This window comes from Petromyzon marinus, chromosome 10 (genome assembly GCF_048934315.1).
Source record: "Petromyzon marinus isolate PM22_M1 ecotype Great Lakes invasive population chromosome 10, UKy_Petmar_22M1.pri1.0, whole genome shotgun sequence".
Lineage (NCBI taxonomy): Eukaryota > Metazoa > Chordata > Hyperoartia > Petromyzontiformes > Petromyzontidae > Petromyzon > Petromyzon marinus.
The window spans coordinates 3,183,726-3,206,514 of NC_133676.1; the positions used below are offsets into that span (position 1 = coordinate 3,183,726).

General features: G+C 50.1%; 1 protein-coding gene across 2 annotated transcripts in view; it reads right to left on the reverse strand.

The window, feature by feature from the left end:
• Positions 1–22,789, reverse strand: part of LOC116941104 (adenylate cyclase type 1-like) — a 127,857-nt gene extending 105,068 nt beyond the window's left edge. Inside the window, exons 1-8 of one of the 2 annotated variants that reach the window (XR_012941381.1) lie at positions 20,870–22,789; positions 19,899–20,010; positions 19,063–19,190; positions 17,479–17,637; positions 13,319–13,460; positions 12,964–13,116; positions 12,586–12,786; positions 12,213–12,310 (exon numbers count right to left, since the gene is read on the reverse strand). Coding sequence is in view for 1 of the 2 variants with exons in the window: in XM_076066047.1 (XP_075922162.1) it covers positions 12,213–12,310; positions 12,586–12,786; positions 12,964–13,116; positions 13,319–13,460; positions 17,479–17,637; positions 19,063–19,190; positions 19,899–19,976 (959 nt within the window). In the remaining variant the exon portion in view is untranslated. The remainder of the gene's footprint in view (positions 1–12,212; positions 12,311–12,585; positions 12,787–12,963; positions 13,117–13,318; positions 13,461–17,478; positions 17,638–19,062; positions 19,191–19,898; positions 20,011–20,869) is intronic. The other variant, XM_076066047.1, reaches the window with a different exon arrangement.

Below are 22,789 nucleotides of genomic sequence, written 5' to 3' on the forward strand. Positions count from 1 at the left end.
AGAACACCAGCACACACACACTGAGAACACCAGCAAACACACGCTGAGAACACCAGCACACTCATACTGAGAACATCAGTACACACACACACACACTGAGAACACCGGCATATACACACACTGAGAACACCAGCACACACACACACTGAGAACACCAGCACACACACATACTGAGAACACCAGCACACACACACACACACTGAGAACACTAGCACACACACACCGAAAACACCAGCACACACACACACTGAGAACACCAGCACACACACTGAGAACACCAGCACACACACACTGAGAACACCAACGAACACACACACACTGAAAACACCAGCACACACACACACTGAGAACACCAGCACACACACTGAGAATACCAGCGCACACACACTGAGGACACCAGCACACACATACCGAGAACACCAGCACACACACACTGAGAACACCAGCACACACACACTGAGAACACCAGCACACACATACTAAGAACGCCAGCACACACACACTGAGAACACCAGCACACACACACACTGAGAACACCAGCACACACACACACACACTGAGAACACCAGCACACACACACTGAGAACACCAGCACACACACACACTGAGAACACCAACACACACACACACTGAGAACACCAGCACACACACATACACACTGAGAACACCAGCACACACACACTGAGAACACGAGCACACACACTGAGAACACCAGCGCACACACACACGCTGAGAACACCAGCACACACACACACTGAGAACATCAGCACACACACACACACTGAGAACACCAGCACACACACACTGAGAACACCAGCACACACACACTGAGAACACCAGCACACACACACTGAGAACACCAACGAATACACACACACTGAAAACACCAACGAACACACACACACTGAGAACACCAGCACACACACACACACTGAGAACACCAGCACACACACACACTGAGAACAGTGCACACACACACACTGAAAACACCAGCACACACACAATGAGAACACCAGCACACACACACTGAGAACACCAGCACACACACGCTGAGAACACAAGCACACACACACACACACGCTGAGAACACCAGCACACACACACACACTGAGAACACCGGCACACACACACACACTGAGAACACCAGCACACACACTGAGAACACGAGCGCACACTCACTGAGAACACCAGCACACACACACTGAGAACACCAGCACACACATGCTGAGAACACCAGCACACACACATACTGAGAATGCCAGCACACACACACACTGAGAACAGTGCACACACACACACTGAAAACACCAGCACACACACAATGAGAACACCAGCACACACACACTGAGAACACCAGCACACACACGCTGAGAACCCCAGCACACACACACACACGCTGAGAACACCAGCACAGACACACACACTGAGAACACCGGCACACACACACACTGAGAACACCAGCACACACACACTGAGAACACGAGCGCACACTCACTGAGAACACCAGCACACACACACTGAGAACACCAGCACACACACGCTGAGAACACCAGCACACTCATACTGAGAACATCAGTACACACACACACACTGAGAACACCGGCATACACACACACTGAGAACACCAGCACACACACACACTGAGAACACCAGCACACACACATACTGAGAACACCAGCACACACACACTCACACTGAGAACACCAGCACATACACAAACTGAGAACACCAGCGCACACACACTGAGAACACCAGCACACGCACACACACTAAGAACACCAGCGCACACACACACACACAATAGGAGCACCGGCGCACACACACACACTGAGAACACCAGCACACACACACTGAAAACATCAGCACAAACACACTGAGAACACCAGCACACACACACTGAGAACACCAGCAAACACACATTGAGAACACCAGCACACACACACACTGAGAACACCAACGAACTCACACACAGTGAGAATACCAGCACACACATATACTGAGAACACCAGCACACACACACACACAGAACACCAGCACACACACACACACTGAGAACACCAGCACACACACTGAGAATACCAGCACAAACACACAAACTGAGAACACCACCACACACACACATACTGAGAACACCAGCACACACACACTGAGAACATCAGCAAACACACACTGAGAACACCAGCACACACACACACATACTGAGAACAACGAACACACACACAGTGAGAAAACCAGCACACACACACACATATTGAGAACACCAGCACAAACACACATACTGAGAACACCAGCACACACACACACACTGAGAACACCAGCACACACACACTGAGAACACCAGCACACACACACACTGAGAACACCAACACACACACACACTGAGAACACCAGCACACACACATACACACTGAGAACACCAGCACACACACACTGAGAACACGAGCACACACACTGAGAACACCAGCGCACACACACACGCTGAGAACACCAGCACACACACACACTGAGAACATCAGCACACACACACACACTGAGAACACCAGCAGACACACACACTGAGAACACCAGCACACACACACTGAGAACACCAGCACACACACACTGAGAACACCAGCATACACACACTGAGAACACCAACGAATACACACACACTGAAAACACCAACGAACACACACACACTGAGAACACCAGCACACACACACACACTGAGAACACCAGCACACACACACACTGAGAACAGTGCACACACACACACTGAAAACACCAGCACACACACAATGAGAACACCAGCACACACACACTGAGAACACCAGCACACACACGCTGAGAACACCAGCACACACACACACACACGCTGAGAACACCAGCACACACACACACACACTGAGAACACCGGTACACACACACACTGAGAACACCATCACACACACACTGAGAACACGAGCGCACACTCACTGAGAACACCAGCACACACACACTGAGAACACCAGCACACACATGCTGAGAACACCAGCACACACACATACTGAGAATACCAGCACACACACACACACACTGAGAACAGTGCACACACACACACTGAAAACACCAGCACACACACAATGAGAACACCAGCACACACACACTGAGAACACCAGCACACACACGCTGAGAACCCCAGCACACACACACACACGCTGAGAACACCAGCACACACACACACACACTGAGAACACCGGCACACACACACACTGAGAACACCAGCACACACACACTGAGAACACGAGCGCACACTCACTGAGAACACCAGCACACACACACTGAGAACACCAGCGCACACACACACTGAGAACACCAGCACACACACGCTGAGAACCCCAGCACACACACACACACGCTGAGAACACCAGCACAGACACACACACTGAGAACACCGGCACACACACACACTGAGAACACCAGCACACACACACTGAGAACACGAGCGCACACTCACTGAGAACACCAGCACACACACACTGAGAACACCAGCACACACACGCTGAGAACACCAGCACACTCATACTGAGAACATCAGTACACACACACACACTGAGAACACCGGCATACACACACACTGAGAACACCAGCACACACACACACTGAGAACACCAGCACACACACATACTGAGAACACCAGCACACACACACTCACACTGAGAACACCAGCACATACACAAACTGAGAACACCAGCGCACACACACTGAGAACACCAGCACACGCACACACACTAAGAACACCAGCGCACACACACACACACAATAGGAGCACCGGCGCACACACACACACTGAGAACACCAGCACACACACACTGAAAACATCAGCACAAACACACTGAGAACACCAGCACACACACACTGAGAACACCAGCAAACACACATTGAGAACACCAGCACACACACACACTGAGAACACCAACGAACTCACACACAGTGAGAATACCAGCACACACATATACTGAGAACACCAGCACACACACACACACAGAACACCAGCACACACACACACACTGAGAACACCAGCACACACACTGAGAATACCAGCACAAACACACAAACTGAGAACACCACCACACACACACATACTGAGAACACCAGCACACACACACTGAGAACATCAGCAAACACACACTGAGAACACCAGCACACACACACACATACTGAGAACAACGAACACACACACAGTGAGAAAACCAGCACACACACACACATATTGAGAACACCAGCACAAACACACATACTGAGAACACCAGCACACACACACACACTGAGAACACCAGCACACACACACTGAGAACACCAGCACACACACACACTGAGAACACCAACACACACACACACTGAGAACACCAGCACACACACATACACACTGAGAACACCAGCACACACACACTGAGAACACGAGCACACACACTGAGAACACCAGCGCACACACACACGCTGAGAACACCAGCACACACACACACTGAGAACATCAGCACACACACACACACTGAGAACACCAGCAGACACACACACTGAGAACACCAGCACACACACACTGAGAACACCAGCACACACACACTGAGAACACCAGCATACACACACTGAGAACACCAACGAATACACACACACTGAAAACACCAACGAACACACACACACTGAGAACACCAGCACACACACACACACTGAGAACACCAGCACACACACACACTGAGAACAGTGCACACACACACACTGAAAACACCAGCACACACACAATGAGAACACCAGCACACACACACTGAGAACACCAGCACACACACGCTGAGAACACCAGCACACACACACACACACGCTGAGAACACCAGCACACACACACACACACTGAGAACACCGGTACACACACACACTGAGAACACCATCACACACACACTGAGAACACGAGCGCACACTCACTGAGAACACCAGCACACACACACTGAGAACACCAGCACACACATGCTGAGAACACCAGCACACACACATACTGAGAATACCAGCACACACACACACACACTGAGAACAGTGCACACACACACACTGAAAACACCAGCACACACACAATGAGAACACCAGCACACACACACTGAGAACACCAGCACACACACGCTGAGAACCCCAGCACACACACACACACGCTGAGAACACCAGCACACACACACACACACTGAGAACACCGGCACACACACACACTGAGAACACCAGCACACACACACTGAGAACACGAGCGCACACTCACTGAGAACACCAGCACACACACGCTGAGAACACCAGCACACTCATACTGAGAACATCAGTACACACACACACACTGAGAACACCGGCATACACACACACTGAGAACACCAGCACACACACACACTGAGAACACCAGCACACACACATACTGAGAACACCAGCACACACACACACACACACTGAGAACACCAGCACACACACACACACTGAGAACACCAGCACACACACACTGAGAACACCAGCACACACACACTGAGAACACCAGCACACACACGCTGAGAACACCAGCACACACACACACGCTGAGAACACCAGCACACACACACACTGAGAACACCGGCACACACACACATACTGAGAACACCAGCACACACACACTGAGAACACGAGCGCACACTCACTGAGAACACCAGCACACACACACTGAGAACACCAGCAAACACACGCTGAGAACACCAGCACACTCATACTGAGAACATCAGTACACACACACACACACACTGAGAACACCGGCATATACACACACTGAGAACACCAGCACACACACACACTGAGAACACCAGCACACACACATACTGAGAACACCAGCACACACACACACACACTGAGAACACCAGCACACACACACCGAAAACACCAGCACACACACACACACACTGAGAACACCAGCACACACACACCGAAAACACCAGCACACACACACACTGAGAACACCAGCACACACACTGAGAACACCAGCACACACACACTGAGAACACCAACGAACACACACACACTGAAAACACCAGCACACACACACACTGAGAACACCAGCACACACACTGAGAATACCAGCGCACACACACTGAGGACACCAGCACATACATACCGAGAACACCAGCACACACACACTGAGAACACCAGCACACACACACACTGAGAACACCAGCACACACACACACACACTGAGAACACCAGCACACACACACTGAGAACACCAGCACACACACACACTGAGAACACCAACACACACACACTGAGAACACCAGCACACACACATACACACTGAGAACACCAGCACACACACACTGAGAACACGAGCACACACACTGAGAACACCAGCGCACACACACACGCTGAGAACACCAGCACACACACACACTGAGAACATCAGCACACACACACACACTGAGAACACCAGCACACACACACACTGAGAACACCAGCACACACACACTGAGAACACCAGCACACACACACTGAGAACACCAGCACACACACACTGAGAACACCAACGAATACACACACACTGAAAACACCAACGAACACACACACACTGAGAACACCAGCACACACACACACACTGAGAACACCAACACACACACACACTGAGAACAGTGCACACACACACACTGAAAACACCAGCACACACACAATGAGAACACCAGCACACACACACTGAGAACACCAGCACACACACGCTGAGAACACCAGCACACACACACACACACGCTGAGAACACCAGCACACACACACACACTGAGAACACCGGCACACACACACACTGAGAACACCAGCACACACACTGAGAACACGAGCGCACACTCACTGAGAACACCAGCACACACACACTGAGAACACCAGCACACACATGCTGAGAACACCAGCACACACACATACTGAGAATGCCAGCACACACACACACTGAGAACAGTGCACACACACACACTGAAAACACCAGCACACACACAATGAGAACACCAGCACACACACACTGAGAACACCAGCACACACACGCTGAGAACCCCAGCACACACACACACACGCTGAGAACACCAGCACAGACACACACACTGAGAACACCGGCACACACACACACTGAGAACACCAGCACACACACACTGAGAACACGAGCGCACACTCACTGAGAACACCAGCACACACACACTGAGAACACCAGCACACACACGCTGAGAACACCAGCACACTCATACTGAGAACATCAGTACACACACACACACTGAGAACACCGGCATACACACACACTGAGAACACCAGCACACACACACACTGAGAACACCAGCACACACACATACTGAGAACACCAGCACACACACACACTGAGAACACCAGCACACACACACACTGAGAACACCAGCACACACACACTGAGAACACCAGCACACACACACTGAGAACACCAGCACACACACGCTGAGAACACCAGCACACACACACACACGCTGAGAACACCAGCACACACACACGCACACTGAGAACACCGGCACACACACACACTGAGAACACCAGCACACACACACTGAGAACACGAGCGCACACTCACTGAGAACACCAGCACACACACACTGAGAACACCAGCAAACACACGCTGAGAACACCAGCACACTCATACTGAGAACATCAGTACACACACACACACACTGACAACACCGGCATAAACACACACTGAGAACACCAGCACACACACACACTGAGAACACCAGCACACACACATACTGAGAACACCAGCACACACACACACACACTGAGAACACCAGCACACACACACCGAAAACACCAGCACACACACACACTGAGAACACCAGCACACACACTGAGAACACCAGCACACACACACTGAGAACACCAACGAACACACACACACTGAAAACACCAGCACACACACACACTGAGAACACCAGCACACACACTGAGAATACCAGCGCACACACTGAGGACACCAGCACACACATACCGAGAACACCAGCACACACACACTGAGAACACCAGCACACACATACTAAGAACGCCAGCACACACACACTGAGAACACCAGTACACACACACACTGAGAACACCAGTACACACACACTGAGAACACCAGCCCACACACTGGGAACACCAGCATATACACACTGAGAACAACAACCGCCAATCGCCACTGAGTGGCGGTGACGTCACCACGACGCTTGTGCCAGGCTATGTGCACCTTGAGGCCACGTGAAGTGTCGAACGCTCGCGGGCAGGAGGTCACGGGGCAGACCCAAGTGCCACGGGTTGACTGCCTGAGATGACTGGATGATGCACCACCTGTGCCCCCTATTGTGCCATCTTGCTGTGCTTTAGCCAACCGGCGCTCCGCTCGTTGTTGTGAGCGTCGCTCCTCCGCCCTCCGTTGGTGCTGGAGGGCGACTGCCTCCAACTGCCCAGCAGCGTCTTTCAGGAGCCTCCTCCACACAGGCCGATCTTGACACCGCTGGTACTAGTCACTGGCAAGTCCACTCAGCTCCACATCCTCCTGTACCACATCACTCCATCTCTTCTCTAGCCCGTGCCGCGCCCGTTTATCCCCCTCTATCCGGCCGAACAAATGCTGTTTAGGAATGCGGTGACTGGGCATGCGGGCTAGATGACCCAGCCAATGCAGTCTAGGCTGCCGGAGGAGCTCACCGATGGGACTTTGCCCAGATCTTTCAAGGAATTGTGAGCTCCTCACACAATCCAGCCTGGTTAAACCCAGGATGGATCGTAGGCAGGCCAGCCTAAATGTTTCCAACCAGCGAAGATGTTCCATTAGGGCGGTCCACGTTTCGCAAGCATAGAGAAGGGAGGGAATGACCGTGGCCGGGAAGACTTGAAGCTTCGTGCGGAGCGACAGACCAGGTAGCTTCCACACAGTGTTAATCAGCCGATGAAATGATAATGCCGCTCGACTGATTCTGAGTGAGACCTCTGCTGTCAAACCAGAGCCAGTTATGAGCACAATGCTCAGGTATGGGAAACTCTCCACTCTCTCCACAACTACCCGATCACCTATTGGGAGTTGTGGGGGTGGAGTGCCCAATGGTACAAAATACCCAGGCAGGTGCTTAGTTTCGGTGGGGCTGATGGTAAGGCCCCACCTCTTAGTGGCACGCTCCAGTTTCAACAGCAGCGCCTCCAACTCCTCCTCTGAGTGAGCGGCAATTACAAGATCATCGGCATACATAACGTGGTTGACCAATAGTGCGCCATCCCTTGACCACACCCAGGCATTGATCAGCCTCCCATTGTATCTGTATCAGATGGAAATTCCTCTGATACAGCCATCAAAGGCTTCACGAACTACGTGGTCAAAAAGAGATGTTTAATAATGTGGGAGCCATAGGATATCCTTTTCTTACCCCAAGGTGAACAGGGAATGGCTCCGACTCCCGGCCACATAGTTTTACTCGGGCCCGCTCACCATCATGAAGGTCCTTAATGATCGTGAGCAGAAGAACAACCCAGAGCCCAGGTCTACTGATGGTATCATAGCACTTGACCAGGTCAATAAAGCAGAGATGTAGGTCTTGTTGAAATTCCCTACACCTCCGTTGTAGCAATTGGACAGAAAATATGGCGTCTGTGCAGGACCGCCCTTTCCTGAAACCACATTGGAGCTCCGCAAGCCTCTCCTCAGCGTGCCTGGCAAGTCGATGTTGAATAATCCTTGACAGGATCTTTCCCGGCACACTGAGGAGTGAGATGCCCCTGTAGTTGTTACAGTCTGTGCCGTCCCCCTTCTTAAAGAGGAGGGCCGCCAGGGCATCCTTCCAATCCTGCGGAACCCGTTCAGTGGTCCAGACTGTTGGTATGATGTCGTGTAGGCCAGTCTGTGCACAAACGCCACCCTCCCTCAGCATTTCGTTTAGGAGATCATCTCTGCCCAGTGCCTTTCCTGGTCTCAGACTCTGGATCGCCTTCAGTACTTCTTCAACAGATGGCACCTCAGCTAGCCACTCACAGGGGGTGACTTCTTCTTCCAATATTTGAGGCACCGCAGCCTCAGGAGGGTCATCCCCACTTTGTCCTACAATGTATTCCATGTCGAGGGATTTCCCCTCCCCCAGGACTTCACAGAAATGGTCAGGAAATCTGCAAACTTGTTTGTGGGGGTCGGAGATTGGATCACCGTTTTTTCCCCTAATGATGGTAATAGCTGCGGTGCTACAGGTTACTTTTTAGATGGAGTAAAATAGTAATTTGTGATCGCGGGCCATCCGTAGTGGCTTTTTGTTGTTTCTGGAGGAGACCCGAGGGTAAAGATTCAATCTCCTGGCTCCGCCAAATGGGGTTTGGCCAGGAGACATCATAGACGCCTGTTCCCTAGGTGCCTCCGGCACAAGCTTAATAATTACATATTTTTTACGTGGTTTTGTGGTAATTTACTGAAGGTGGAGGGGTTACCAGCCCCTCGCACCCGACCAGAGCCCCCATGTGGCTGCTGTGGTGGTTACAAACGCGATGAGGGGAAAGGCTATTCGGAATTGGCTCTCCCCCTGACAGCACTGTCCACGACAGCGTTGCCCGTCCGGCACCACGAGGAGGTGGGGATATTTTTTTCGGAACACCAGCACACACACACACACACTGAAAACACCAGCACACACACACACTGAGAACAACAGCACACACACACACACTTAGAACACCAGCACACACATACTGAGAACATCAGCACATACACATTGAGAACACCAGCACACATATACACTGAGAACACCAGCACACATATACACTGAGAACACCAGCATACACTCACTGAGAACACCAGCACACACACACTGAGAACACCAGCACACACATACCGAGAACACCAGCACACACACACTGAGAACACCAGCACACACACTGAGAACACCAGCCCACACACATACTGAGAACACCAGCACACACACACTGAGAACACCAGCGCACACACACACTGAGAACACCAGCACACACACACCGAGAACACCAGCACACACACTGAGAACACCAGCGCACACAGACACACAGTGAGAACACCAGCGCACACACACACACTGAGAACACCAGCACACACACACACTGAGAACACCAGCACACACACTGAGAACACCAGCACACACACACACTGAGAACACCAGCACACACACACCGAGAACACCAGCACACACACTGAGAACACCAGCGCACACACACACACTAAGAACACCAGCACACACACACTGAGAACACCAGCGCAAACACACACACACACACTGAGAACACCAGCACACACACACACACTGAGAACACCAGCACACACACACACACTGAGAACACCAGCACACACACACACTGAGAAAACCAGCACACACACACTGAGAACACCAGCCCACACACATACTGAGAACACTAGCACACACACACACACACTCTGAGAACACCAGCACAAACACACTGAGAACACCAGGGCACACACACACACTGAGAACACCACCAATCACACACATACTGAGAACACCAGCGCCCACACACCGAGGACACCAGCACACACACTGAGAACACCAGCGCACACACACACTGGGAACACCAGCGCACACACACACTGAGAACACCAGCACACACACACACTGAGAACACCCGCACACACATACTGAGAAAACCAGCACACACATACTGAGAACACCAGCACACACACACACTGAGAACACCAGCACACACACACTGAGAACACCAGCGCACACACACACACAATGAGAACACCAGCACACACACACACTGAGAACACCAGCACACACACACACACACTGAGAACACCAGCACACACACACACACACACTGAGAACACCAGCACACACACACACTGAGAACACCAGCACACACACACTGAGAACATGAGCACACACACACACTGAGAACACCAGCACACACACACTGAGAACATGAGCACACACACACTGAGAACACAAGCGCACACACACACACTGAGAACACCAGCGCCCACACACTGAGAACACCAGCACACTCATACTGAGAACGTCAGTACACACACATTGAGAACACCAGCACATACACACTGAGAACACCAGCACATACACACTGAGAACATCAGTAAACAGCTGTCTGCTCACCTGACAACATTTCACTTGTCTGAGTACAGTTTTACTCAAAGCCAGCACATCGTTTCATTTCAATCATCTGTCAAATTTGCTTATGCTTGCGGTACTTACAGAGGGAGAAGGAAGTAGTACACAAGGCCCAGGGCAATGTCGATAATGAGGTAGACAAGCACCGCATTGTGGAAGTGGGCGTCTGGCTCCTGGTGGTACTGCAACAAACATCCAACAACACAAGAGCGAAACACAATATCTCAAATTCAGTACATATTCTACTTTCGTCTGCAACATAAAATGTACGGATCAACGCCGTGTCACGCGGTGCAGCCTAATGTCTCTTGACCTCTTTACTCTTTTTTCCCTTCCTGCATCAACCCAGAAAAAAAACAGCAAACAGGCCGACAGCACTCCTTGACTGCGATTTCCTTGCGTGCGTATGTGGCCGCGGTGCGTGGCCGCCGCGCGAAGCAGATCGAGGGCCACCTGCCTGTCGTTCGTGGCCGGCCTGCTTGTAGCGGAGGGACAGCGGCCGCAGGTCGGCGGCAGGGCGCTCGCTGCTGCGAGCTTCGACGAGTCGCCGGACGTAGCGGTTGACGCGCGAGCTAGGGTCGGCTTGCTGCAGCAGGGACGAGGAGGAGAACACCAAATGACCCCGCGGTCGCTGGGAGGAGATGCGCAACGTACGGCCCTGAAAGTGGAGACCCCACCGGGCACGGCGCCAATGAGCCAGCGTGTGAAGCGTAGGAGGGCTGCAGATGTCGCCGTCAGGCGATGGAACAAAAAAAACGAGAACTGGTCCCAAAAAACGACCGCCGAAGCGATGGATGAACGCTGCCTTGAAACAGAGTCGGAGGTGACGTCTTACCCTGTTATCGTCGCGGCCCATGATGTCGGAGAATGGGACCTCTGCGCCGAACAACTTGCGGGAATGAATGAGCTGCACCATGACGGAGCAGACCGTCTTGAAACGCATCTTTTTTGCCAGCTGCACGTTCGTCAGCTCGTCCCTTTGAAAGGCCTGGGTCAACAGAGGTTCTCGTGATGTTTATTTCCCATCTTGTACACGCAGAGAAAGAAGCAAATTAAATTTGAAATGCCTATAAAGACCGACATGCCGCGTGACAGCCAACTCAATAGTTGCACACGGAGCAAATATAGACCTTTTTTTTCTGCTCGAGTATGTAAATCATGAATAGTTCATAGCACTGCAACCCACTAACCTTGCTGCGCCGAGACGGGACGATGAAAAACGTCTCAACGTTGTTCTTGCGCAAGTAGCAGTGCCTCTCCTGCCCGTGGCCTGGCTCCACCTCATAGTCGCCCCTCAGGCCATCGAGGGTGGCCTTCGTAATGTGCACCTTCCTGGGAGGATACACCGACATCACGCGGAGCAGCCGTTGCATCGCGCGCGCGCCAAGTGCTGCCGCGTGGCCTCACGTGGAGCCCACCGTTTTCAGGCACAGTAACAAAGGGATTACATTTGTCACGTCATATTACACTGTGTAACAATTTTTTTTGGTTCCTAGGTAGTAAGTGTTATTTTCTAATTGCTTATGCCTCAAAAGTACAAAAAATGGCTATTATTCCCCATAAACTTTGCTTTTGTGACCAGGACAATGATATTTAGAATTGCACCTATTTTCAATGAGAACACGGGCGAATTTGTATCTTTTCATTCACATAAAGTCAGAAAAAAACAACATGAAATTTTTTTTACACGTATTTATACTAAAGTAATACAAAAATTACTACAAAAGATTTACAAGTGAGTATATGGAAACATCACAGCCAGTTATGACTTAAACTGGTTGATGACGTCCTTCCAATTGTAGTGTTTATAATGACGAATAAACTTCTTATGATGCCCACTGTTTATTGCAATTCTTCTCTTACACAGTCCTTAACACACAGAGGGGTATACGGTCCCCTCACCCTATACCCTAAGGAGGTACAGCCTCCGGACTTAGCGGGACCTACACACAGGTCTCTTGCTATCCTAAGGAGGTACAGCCTCCTGTCTTGGCGGGACTTACTCTCAAGTCTACCGCTATCCTAGAGTCCTCCGGCTGGGACCTAGGGGAGGCTATCTGACCCACCGCTGGCCCGGTGGGTCTTGACCACTGGATACGCCGAGCATTAGCCCTCAGAAGGGCTGGAAGGCTGGGTCCAGGGTCCTGGCTATCTTCAGCCCGGGAGTCGGTCTTCGTGTAGGGAGAGAACTTCCCGCGCTCTGCGCGCTCACCCTTCTTATACCCGTTTGTGGCCAGGTGTAACCAATCCCACACTCCCACATGGAACTGTCTGATTGGTTCTTACCAAACTATGGCTACGATCCACTTCACCTCATCTGACTCCAACCGTTATGTACACAGAGGTAACGCTGCACTGCCCCTTTGATACCTAGTGGCAATGCAGGTTACTGAACAGTGAGTAGTTAGCACCTCTAAACAATGATTACCGTGTTCGTGAGCATAAGGCAGATCTGAAACACGGCAGGACGAACACTTCAGCCGTGGCTGATCATTGACAATTGCGGTTGGCGCACACGAAATTGATTTATCTAAGATGAAGGTATTTCATGAAGCTATCCAAATAAACAGACGCAGACACAATTCAAACCGAGAGGATGGGTACACACTCAGCAATCACTGGAAGGACGTCATCAACCAGTTTAAGTCATAACTGGCTGTGATGTTTCCATCTTGTCACCTTCCGATGTTAGTTTTATTTTACTAAAGATGGGACAAGCAATTCCAGTCCCTACGGTGTCACCCCTGCGTTGGGCGCATCACAAGTTGTTAATTTATTCACGGTTCATGCATCTACCCTTTTCTTGCTCTCCGATCTCACATTTACATAACCATCTCTGCTTGTGCTGGCCCCAGGGCACTTGTACCCCACCCACTTCGTTCTGATACCAGGACGCTTGGGCTTCGCCCATTCTAAACCTTTAAAACAGCATGCTTTTAGTGGCTTTCCCCCCCTTTTTCCACCTGATGACGATCGCTTGTGTTGCAATCGAAGCATCATAGTTTAAAAACATATTTTTTTAACCTATCTACGTGACTTTACCGAAAGACCCAAAGAATATGAATTCCTGCAGTCACGAAATCTTCAAGTCAAGTTTAATCTCTTACACATTAGTCATAGGTGAGATAAATGCATTTTTGTAGGATGGTACAGAGGGGAAAAGAGAGCCATGAAGTTCGCTATCCCAAGAATTTGGCGGGAACCCACTGACCACTCAAGCAACTGCTACTTCTGCATGGTGGACCCTTCCAAACGTCGGACTGGCAAGAATGCACCTGCTATTACGTATCCGGACTTTCCTTCATCCATCGCCCCGGTGCTACACTGCCATGAGCTCCCTGTACCCACTCCTCCGGAGAAAGAGCAGCCGTCTTTAGAAGAGAGCGAGGAAGACGTTGTAGATCCAGATGCCAATTTCAGAGGTGGAGCTGAGGAGAGAAACCCATATTACCCCAATCAAAAAGACCTCAACGATTTGATCAGAGATCTTGGTCTCAACAAGTCCAATGCTGAGCTTTTGACGTCTAGGCTGAAGCAGTGGAACTTGTTGGATGAAAGTGCAAGTCGCAGATCAGAGGAAGCGTCACCAAACTTTTTGCAGCTTCTTCACCCGTCAAGATGGGCTCTGCTTCTGCCACAATGTGACCAGTCTGTTCGAGGCAATCGGAATCGCCTGAAACCAGAATGAGTGGCGCCTCTTCATTGACAGCTCATCCAGGAGCCTCAAAGCCGTGCTGCTCCATAATGGTAACAACTGCACGTCTCTTCCCCTGGCTCACTCGGTGTACCTCAGAGGATTACAACAGCATCAAGACCTTGCTGGACGCCTTGAAGTATGACGAGTATGGCTGGGAGGTCATTGGAGACTGAAATGGTGGCATTCCTGATGGGTCTCCAAGGCGGTTTTACCAAGTTTCCCTGCTATCTTTGCCTTTGGGACTGCAGGGACACCAAGGCGCACTACCACAGGCGGGACTGGCCACAGCGGACCAAGTTCTCTGTGGGGAGAAACAACGTCAAGTGGGAGCCACTTGTGGACCCCCGGAAGGTGCTGATGCCACCACTGCACATCAAATTGGGCCTTATGAAACAATTTGTCAGAGCTGTAGATAAGGAGTCGGCAGCCTTCAAGTACCTTCAAGACTTCTTCCGTAAGCTATCTGAGGCAAAGGTCAAAGCCGGTGTCTTCGTTGGATCACAGATAAAGAAGATCCTGGAGTGCAATGAATTCCCCAAGAAGCTCACTAGTAAGGAGAAAGTGGCTTGGAACAGATTTGTCACAGTGGTTCGTGGCTTCCTGAGCAATCAAAAGGTCGAAAACTATGTGGAGCTGGTTGAGACTGGTGAAGAACTACGGCACAATGGGTTGTATGATGTCCCTCAAAGTCCATATCCTTGATGCTCATCTTGATAAATTCATGGAGAACATGGGAGCGTACTCGGAGGAGCAAGGCTAGCACTTTCACCAGGATATACTGGACTTTGTACGCCGCTACCAAGGACAGTATGAGAACATGATGGGATACTACAGTTTGGGGCTGATTCGTGAAAGTGATTTACAGTATAATCGTAAATCTCGAAAAACTACTCACTTCTAAATCTTTTGTAGTAATTTTGTATTACTTTAGTATAAATACCTGTTAATTTTGATTCATAATCTTTCGTAGTAATTTTGTATTACTTTAGTATAAATACATGTTAATTTTGATTCATGTTGTTTTTTCTGACTTTATGTGAACGAAAAGACACAAATTCGCCCATTTTCTCATGGAAAATAGGTACATTTCTAAATATCACTGTCCTGGTCACAAAAGCAAAGTTTGTGGGGAATAATAGCCATTTTCTACATTTTTTTAAGGCATAAGCAATTAGGAAATAACACTTACTACCCAGGAACAAAAATTGTGTCACATCGTGTTAATCGCTAATTGACCATAGACTGGTGGGGTAACACGCGACGAGTAGCCACAGCGAAGGTATACTGGATGTGATTTGCCGGGTGCACGAATGTTATTCGATTCGCTTGACCCAGACAGACCCAGCAGAAGTTAAGCCCTGGCGCTACCTTAATCTGCATCTTGTGTGGTCCAAACTACCAACGGTGTGGTCTCATTTTCACCACCTCAATTGCATTGGCAAGTCCCGTGGACCTCCGTTTGTTTCGGTAGCATCACTTTTCAATAACTTAAAATTGGCAAAGCCTACGCTCTTTCTCAGTTTCTTGTAAAAGTCAAATGTTGTCCACATGCCTGCAATGATAATGCAAACCAGGGCCTTTTGGATCACGATCGCCAGGCTCCTTTTTTTTGGCAGGTTCGTCGAAACCACACGGCCACGTGATTCCACTCACCCTGGTAGGCCGCCCGCCTCCATGGCATTGGCGAGCGTTACGTCGTTGGACCACACGTCGTACTGCCACTTGCGCAGGCCCAGCACGCCACACAGCACGCGACCCGTGTGCAGCCCCACACGCATGTTCAACCTGACCTCCATGGCCTCCGCTACCAGGCTGCCCAGATACACACACACACACACATGGATGAATACACAAAACAATTATCAACCTTGTATTCATACAGACCAATTGGAGGCAAGTATTGCTTGTGAGCACCTATTTAGCGTGGGACGGTGCAAAAGGCAGTGTGGTGAGACCAGTGCCATGCTCGGCCGACCTCGTCTTCCCAATGCTGATGTTTACACACGCGGTGGTCGATTCGTGTCAAGTCGACCCAGGGAATATCCACAAACACGGCAGGCTTATATAAACGGCACAGACCCATGACTTTAATTTCACATGACGAGCCTGTTTGAGTGCACTTTGTGAGGTTCAGCCTGTTGGCACTTGGGCAGAGCGATAGCGGAGGGGCAGATGAAACTACTCCCGTGCCTCATCATTTATCTGACAAACCAGGACCCGCGGCATCTGGCTTCGGATGCCACGTGATTAAGAAGCCATGCAGTGCCACAGCCAAACAGATGCGGTTCCACCCATTAAAGGGCTTTCATGGAAATACGTGGCCCAACGAGACACAGAGTGCCCAGTTCTTGTTTTGTTTCACTTTATGCAAAATGTGTGGTTTTCACAAGTATATTTTTGTAGATTTTTGTGGTACCAATTCATTTATTTTTATCCTGTTCTTTTTTTTTCTATTGTTGAACCATTAAATTGCTTCATCCTGCCGATTTCTTAACTCCCGCTACGGTTGTGAGACCCTCCATCGTAAATGGTCCCCGAAAACTATTTTCTGGTAAAGTTACGAAGTTGTACAAATATTTTTCACATTTTAAAAGAGAAGAACAAACAATCACAAAGTTTGTTTTTACAAGTTACATTTCAAAGGAAGACAACGAATTCCACAATCAAATCCTGAACGAACTAGTCAATATCATGACTCAAAACCCAAACCACCATCATCACTGGTACAAACACATGGATCTAAAACCAAAAATAACGCAAGCTGCCAGTCCTCATTTGCGTAGAGATCTAAGCACATTTTGGAATAATTAATTTTCAATCTTAAAACCAGATTTAATCACAACCCAACTCCATTATTGCTTTTTTTAATCCAATAAAATCGTATGTACCCAATAACAAACTCATCTCTGCATTGGGATGTTTGGCCAACTCTATTAACAAGTGTTTGGATTCACCTGGGAGGGATATCAGAGTACTGTGAGGGATATCGGAGTACCAACCTGCACACAGAAGGGCGATAACACCCAATGGGTCTCGTCCACCACAGATTACTTCACAAACCCACTTGCTGTACTGCCCTATCCTGGCCACCTTGCAGCACAGTGGGTAAGTGAGCATCGATCGCAGTGCACACGCAGCATTAACCAAGGTCATCCGCCAGGCTCGAACAGCAACGCCGCCGTTCGGCCCTACCGCACGCTTGCCGACGCCAGTTGGCATGGTCGATGCGAGACCCACTCGATGGTGTCGATCATGTCGAGGCCCATCTTGACGCAGCAGTGCGCGTGGTCCGCCTTGGCCAGGGCGAGTCCGGACACGCAGTAGTAGCAGTCGCCCAGGATCTTTATCCTGCGGCAGTGGTTCTCCTGCAAGGGGACCGCGACAAGGCCACCACGGCAGAGTTCTCCGGATCAATCGCTCACCCAAGCCCGGTTAAACGTCGCGATGAAACTTGCTTTCGCCGCGAACATTTGAAACCACGTCCTCACTCTCAACCGATGCGAGTGGTTGCAGATGGGCGCGCTTGAGTCGCCGGCTGCGAGTTATGCAACTCGTCTCAAGATGAACTGGTGGGCAGTGTTTTTCAGATGCAAGTTGCATTGGAAAAAATAATGAAAGTCATGATTTACAGGCTTTTGTCAATGCACTGACGGATTAAGGATTATACACACCGTGTCGGTCGTGGAGGTTGCTTGACCATACTTCCCCACACTGGTAAGTGTGGGCTGTTGAATGGGGGCAACAAGGCCAGTTCAGATGTCACTCGCCAGTAATGTTTGTCATGGACGGTAACGGAACTCAGGTTTCTAGGTTCTGAGTGCAGAGCAAACACCACTGCCCCACCGCTCCCCCCGGCTATCGTGCGAGCACTCACTAATCTAGAACCTTCCTCTTGTCCACAAAGGGTGCACTTTAAATGTGCACCCGTGCTGCTGAAATTGCCGTTTGAGTTCATTGATTTGACAGTTGAGGGGGATCGCAGGGCGATGACGTCCGACCGCGACCAAGGGAACACGCTGGAATGGAGCAGCTGAGGTGACAGGTTCGCCCTCCGAGCTCGCGAGGTCAATTACCGTGGCGAGCTCGTCGAACTTGCTAAACAGCTCGTTGAGCAGCTTGACGAGCTCCTGCGCCGTGCACTGCGACGCCATGCCGGTGAAGCCCACTATGTCAGCAAACAGGATGCTGAGGAGGAAGGACGCACGCACGCGCACGCGGGCGACGACGTAAAAAAAACCCAAGGCAATGAGATCAATAATGGCATTGGTACATTAATAGTCACCAGGTGGCACTGTGGGACAGTCGAACAAGAACCATCCGTTTTCCACGACGGTTGCAATTCCGTCAGATATATTATTTGAGAACGGCTGCGTGCAGTCGCCTTGATCAACATAATGTTAGCGGGGATGTCGTGAGGGAGAGGCATCATTTCTGCGGCATGAATGCACGCGACACTGTGGACTCTGGCTTGGGTTACTCTCTAATAAAGAGTGGAGGGAGCCAGGGAATGCCTCGCCACAAAACGGTCGCGGAGAGGGACACACAACACAAACTCAACTCAGGCGTCGCAAGGAGGAGGTTAGATAACTTGGTGTGGAGGGAACATTCCATTATTTTCCAATACGTTTCGAGTCCTGCCACTGATGTGTTAAATGGGAACACAATTGTGTCCCAATCCATTATTATTAAAGTCTTATTTATGAAAACCCTGGCTCCGTATGCTACTTTGTGCCAAGGTTTCATGTGGTTCTGTACCACCGCCTCGCACGTATGGGTGTTCTCCCACGTGTATAATCACTCAACGGACCTGGCCAAACATCCCAGAGCTCAGGCAATTGTTGCCGCTGGTTCTGGCTGCCTTCCCACTCGCCTGTGGTTTTGTTTGCACCTTTTGAATCTAAGTAAACTGTGCACGTTACAAATTGGTACCCATCAGGTTTTTTTTTTATTTTCATATAAAGTTCTCAAAATGTCTATTTCCTGGAAGCTTCAGGGGTAGTCGGAACATCCAGAGCCTGGCAGGGTTGAGGGGGGGGGTCTTCACCTGACGTTCTCGTGGCGCTGGATGTACACCTTGTGGAAGATGTGGTTGGGCGGCTTAAGGAAGTCCTGTCGCAGCTCAATGGCTACGTGGCGCGGCAGCAGACTCACCAGCAGCCGCTCCTGTCAGGACAAGTCCACGTCACGCTCGCCGCAGCCTGCGCGACCTTCGCTCCGAGCGCCGGCTACTGCCAAGGGTTCGCCACTCATTCCGGTTTTCCCCAGGATTTACCTCTTTACACATATATATACAACAATAAACACACACTCGCAGTTTGCAGAGCACATGCTCAAAGGCCCAAAAGGCCACGTGGCCAGCAACAAGCAGCACTGCCAAGAGTTGTAAGAGGCAAGAATGCGAAACGCGTTTCTTTCATTGAAGGTCACAAGCGGCAGGGAAATGAGACGATGGGACGACTGCTGAAGGTAGCTGATGTCCCTGTGAAATATGAAAATCTTCCCTGGAAATTAAAACTCCCGGCTTTTTGTCAGTTGTATAATAACACACTACGCAAGACAACGGGTCACACGCCACTCTCCCCTCTTTTTGGGAGATATTCTTCTTCCCAAGAGGTGTGCTGGAGTTTTGTCAGCACATGCAGGGGTGGAAGTGGGACAGAATCACTCTGGGAACGCTTATGTGGCGAGCGCATCGAGGCAATTTGTTTTATACCAAAGGTTGAGTGACGCCCATTGTAGGGCACACACTGTATAGAGGAAAGCCATGTGTTAGAGGTGATGCCTTTGTCATGATATTTTAATAATTAACAACAAAAATAAGTAGATATTGTGTATATATACTCTGTAGTAATTAAACCAATGTCTAGGTCTTCTATTGGCTGGCTGATACAGAGACGTGGCCAGGGCAGTTCAGTCAGAACACAGGAGAGTTCACACTCGCGCGTGGGAACCTTATAAGAAATAAATAAATAGATGAGCCCTCTATTCCTTCCGGAACGCAGTCACAGGGGTCACATTTTCACTCCTGCCACGGCGCCCCGGGGGCCTTCAGGCCCATTTCCACCACTGAGCTGAGGAGGGTGGCCACCCTGGTGACTCTACACGCATGGCCGTTCATGCGCTCAGCTTTTCGGAAAGTCGGTTTTTGTTCTTGTTGTTTAAATCATACGACCAAACCAACGTTGACGGCCAACACAAAACTATCATCAGCAGGAGCTTGAACCGCTGCACATCAGCCTCACGACCCGATCTTGTACGATCTAGGAAGCCAAGCAGGGTATTTCGCCTGCATAGTTATTGAATTGAATGGGCCACCAGCCATGAACAGGCTGTGCGGCTACAAGGTGCCCCGCAGAGGGTCACGTGTGGCGATGTCTGTGATAGCTGCCCTTGCCTCCAAGTCTTCGCTCCCACATCTGCACTGGCCCGCAGTCGTCATACCGGCGCTGAGCAGAGTGGAGCAAATAAATCCCCACAACTCCCACGGAGTGGGATGGGGGGGAGCTCATCTCGCAGTAGGTTAGCAAGGGGTGGTACGTATACAGAGACTTGGTGCTCTTTGATACTGCCCGTCTTTGCTTTGATTTTTCTGGGAATAGTTTATCCAATGTTCTCACATTAATGTATATTCCCACGGCCAGCACCATGTGTATGTATGTTGAACTTCTTTTGCACCGTACATAGCCAACCTTGCTAATCGGAGGTGTGGGAGAAGGACAACAAATTAAACACAAAAAGCAGTTATAAAGAAATTAGTTTTCAATCTATATTTAAACGTGCATAGCTCCAGTGACTTCCTAATATCGAAAGGAAGAGCGTTCCAGACAGCCGCATAGGCGCATCTGAAAGCGCGCGATGCGGTTCCCGCCATACTCTTTGATTTTTTTTCGGTAAAGTCACGTAGGTAAAATAAAATAAAACAATTAAATTACGACGTTTCGGAGGAAACACAAGCTTCCGTCTT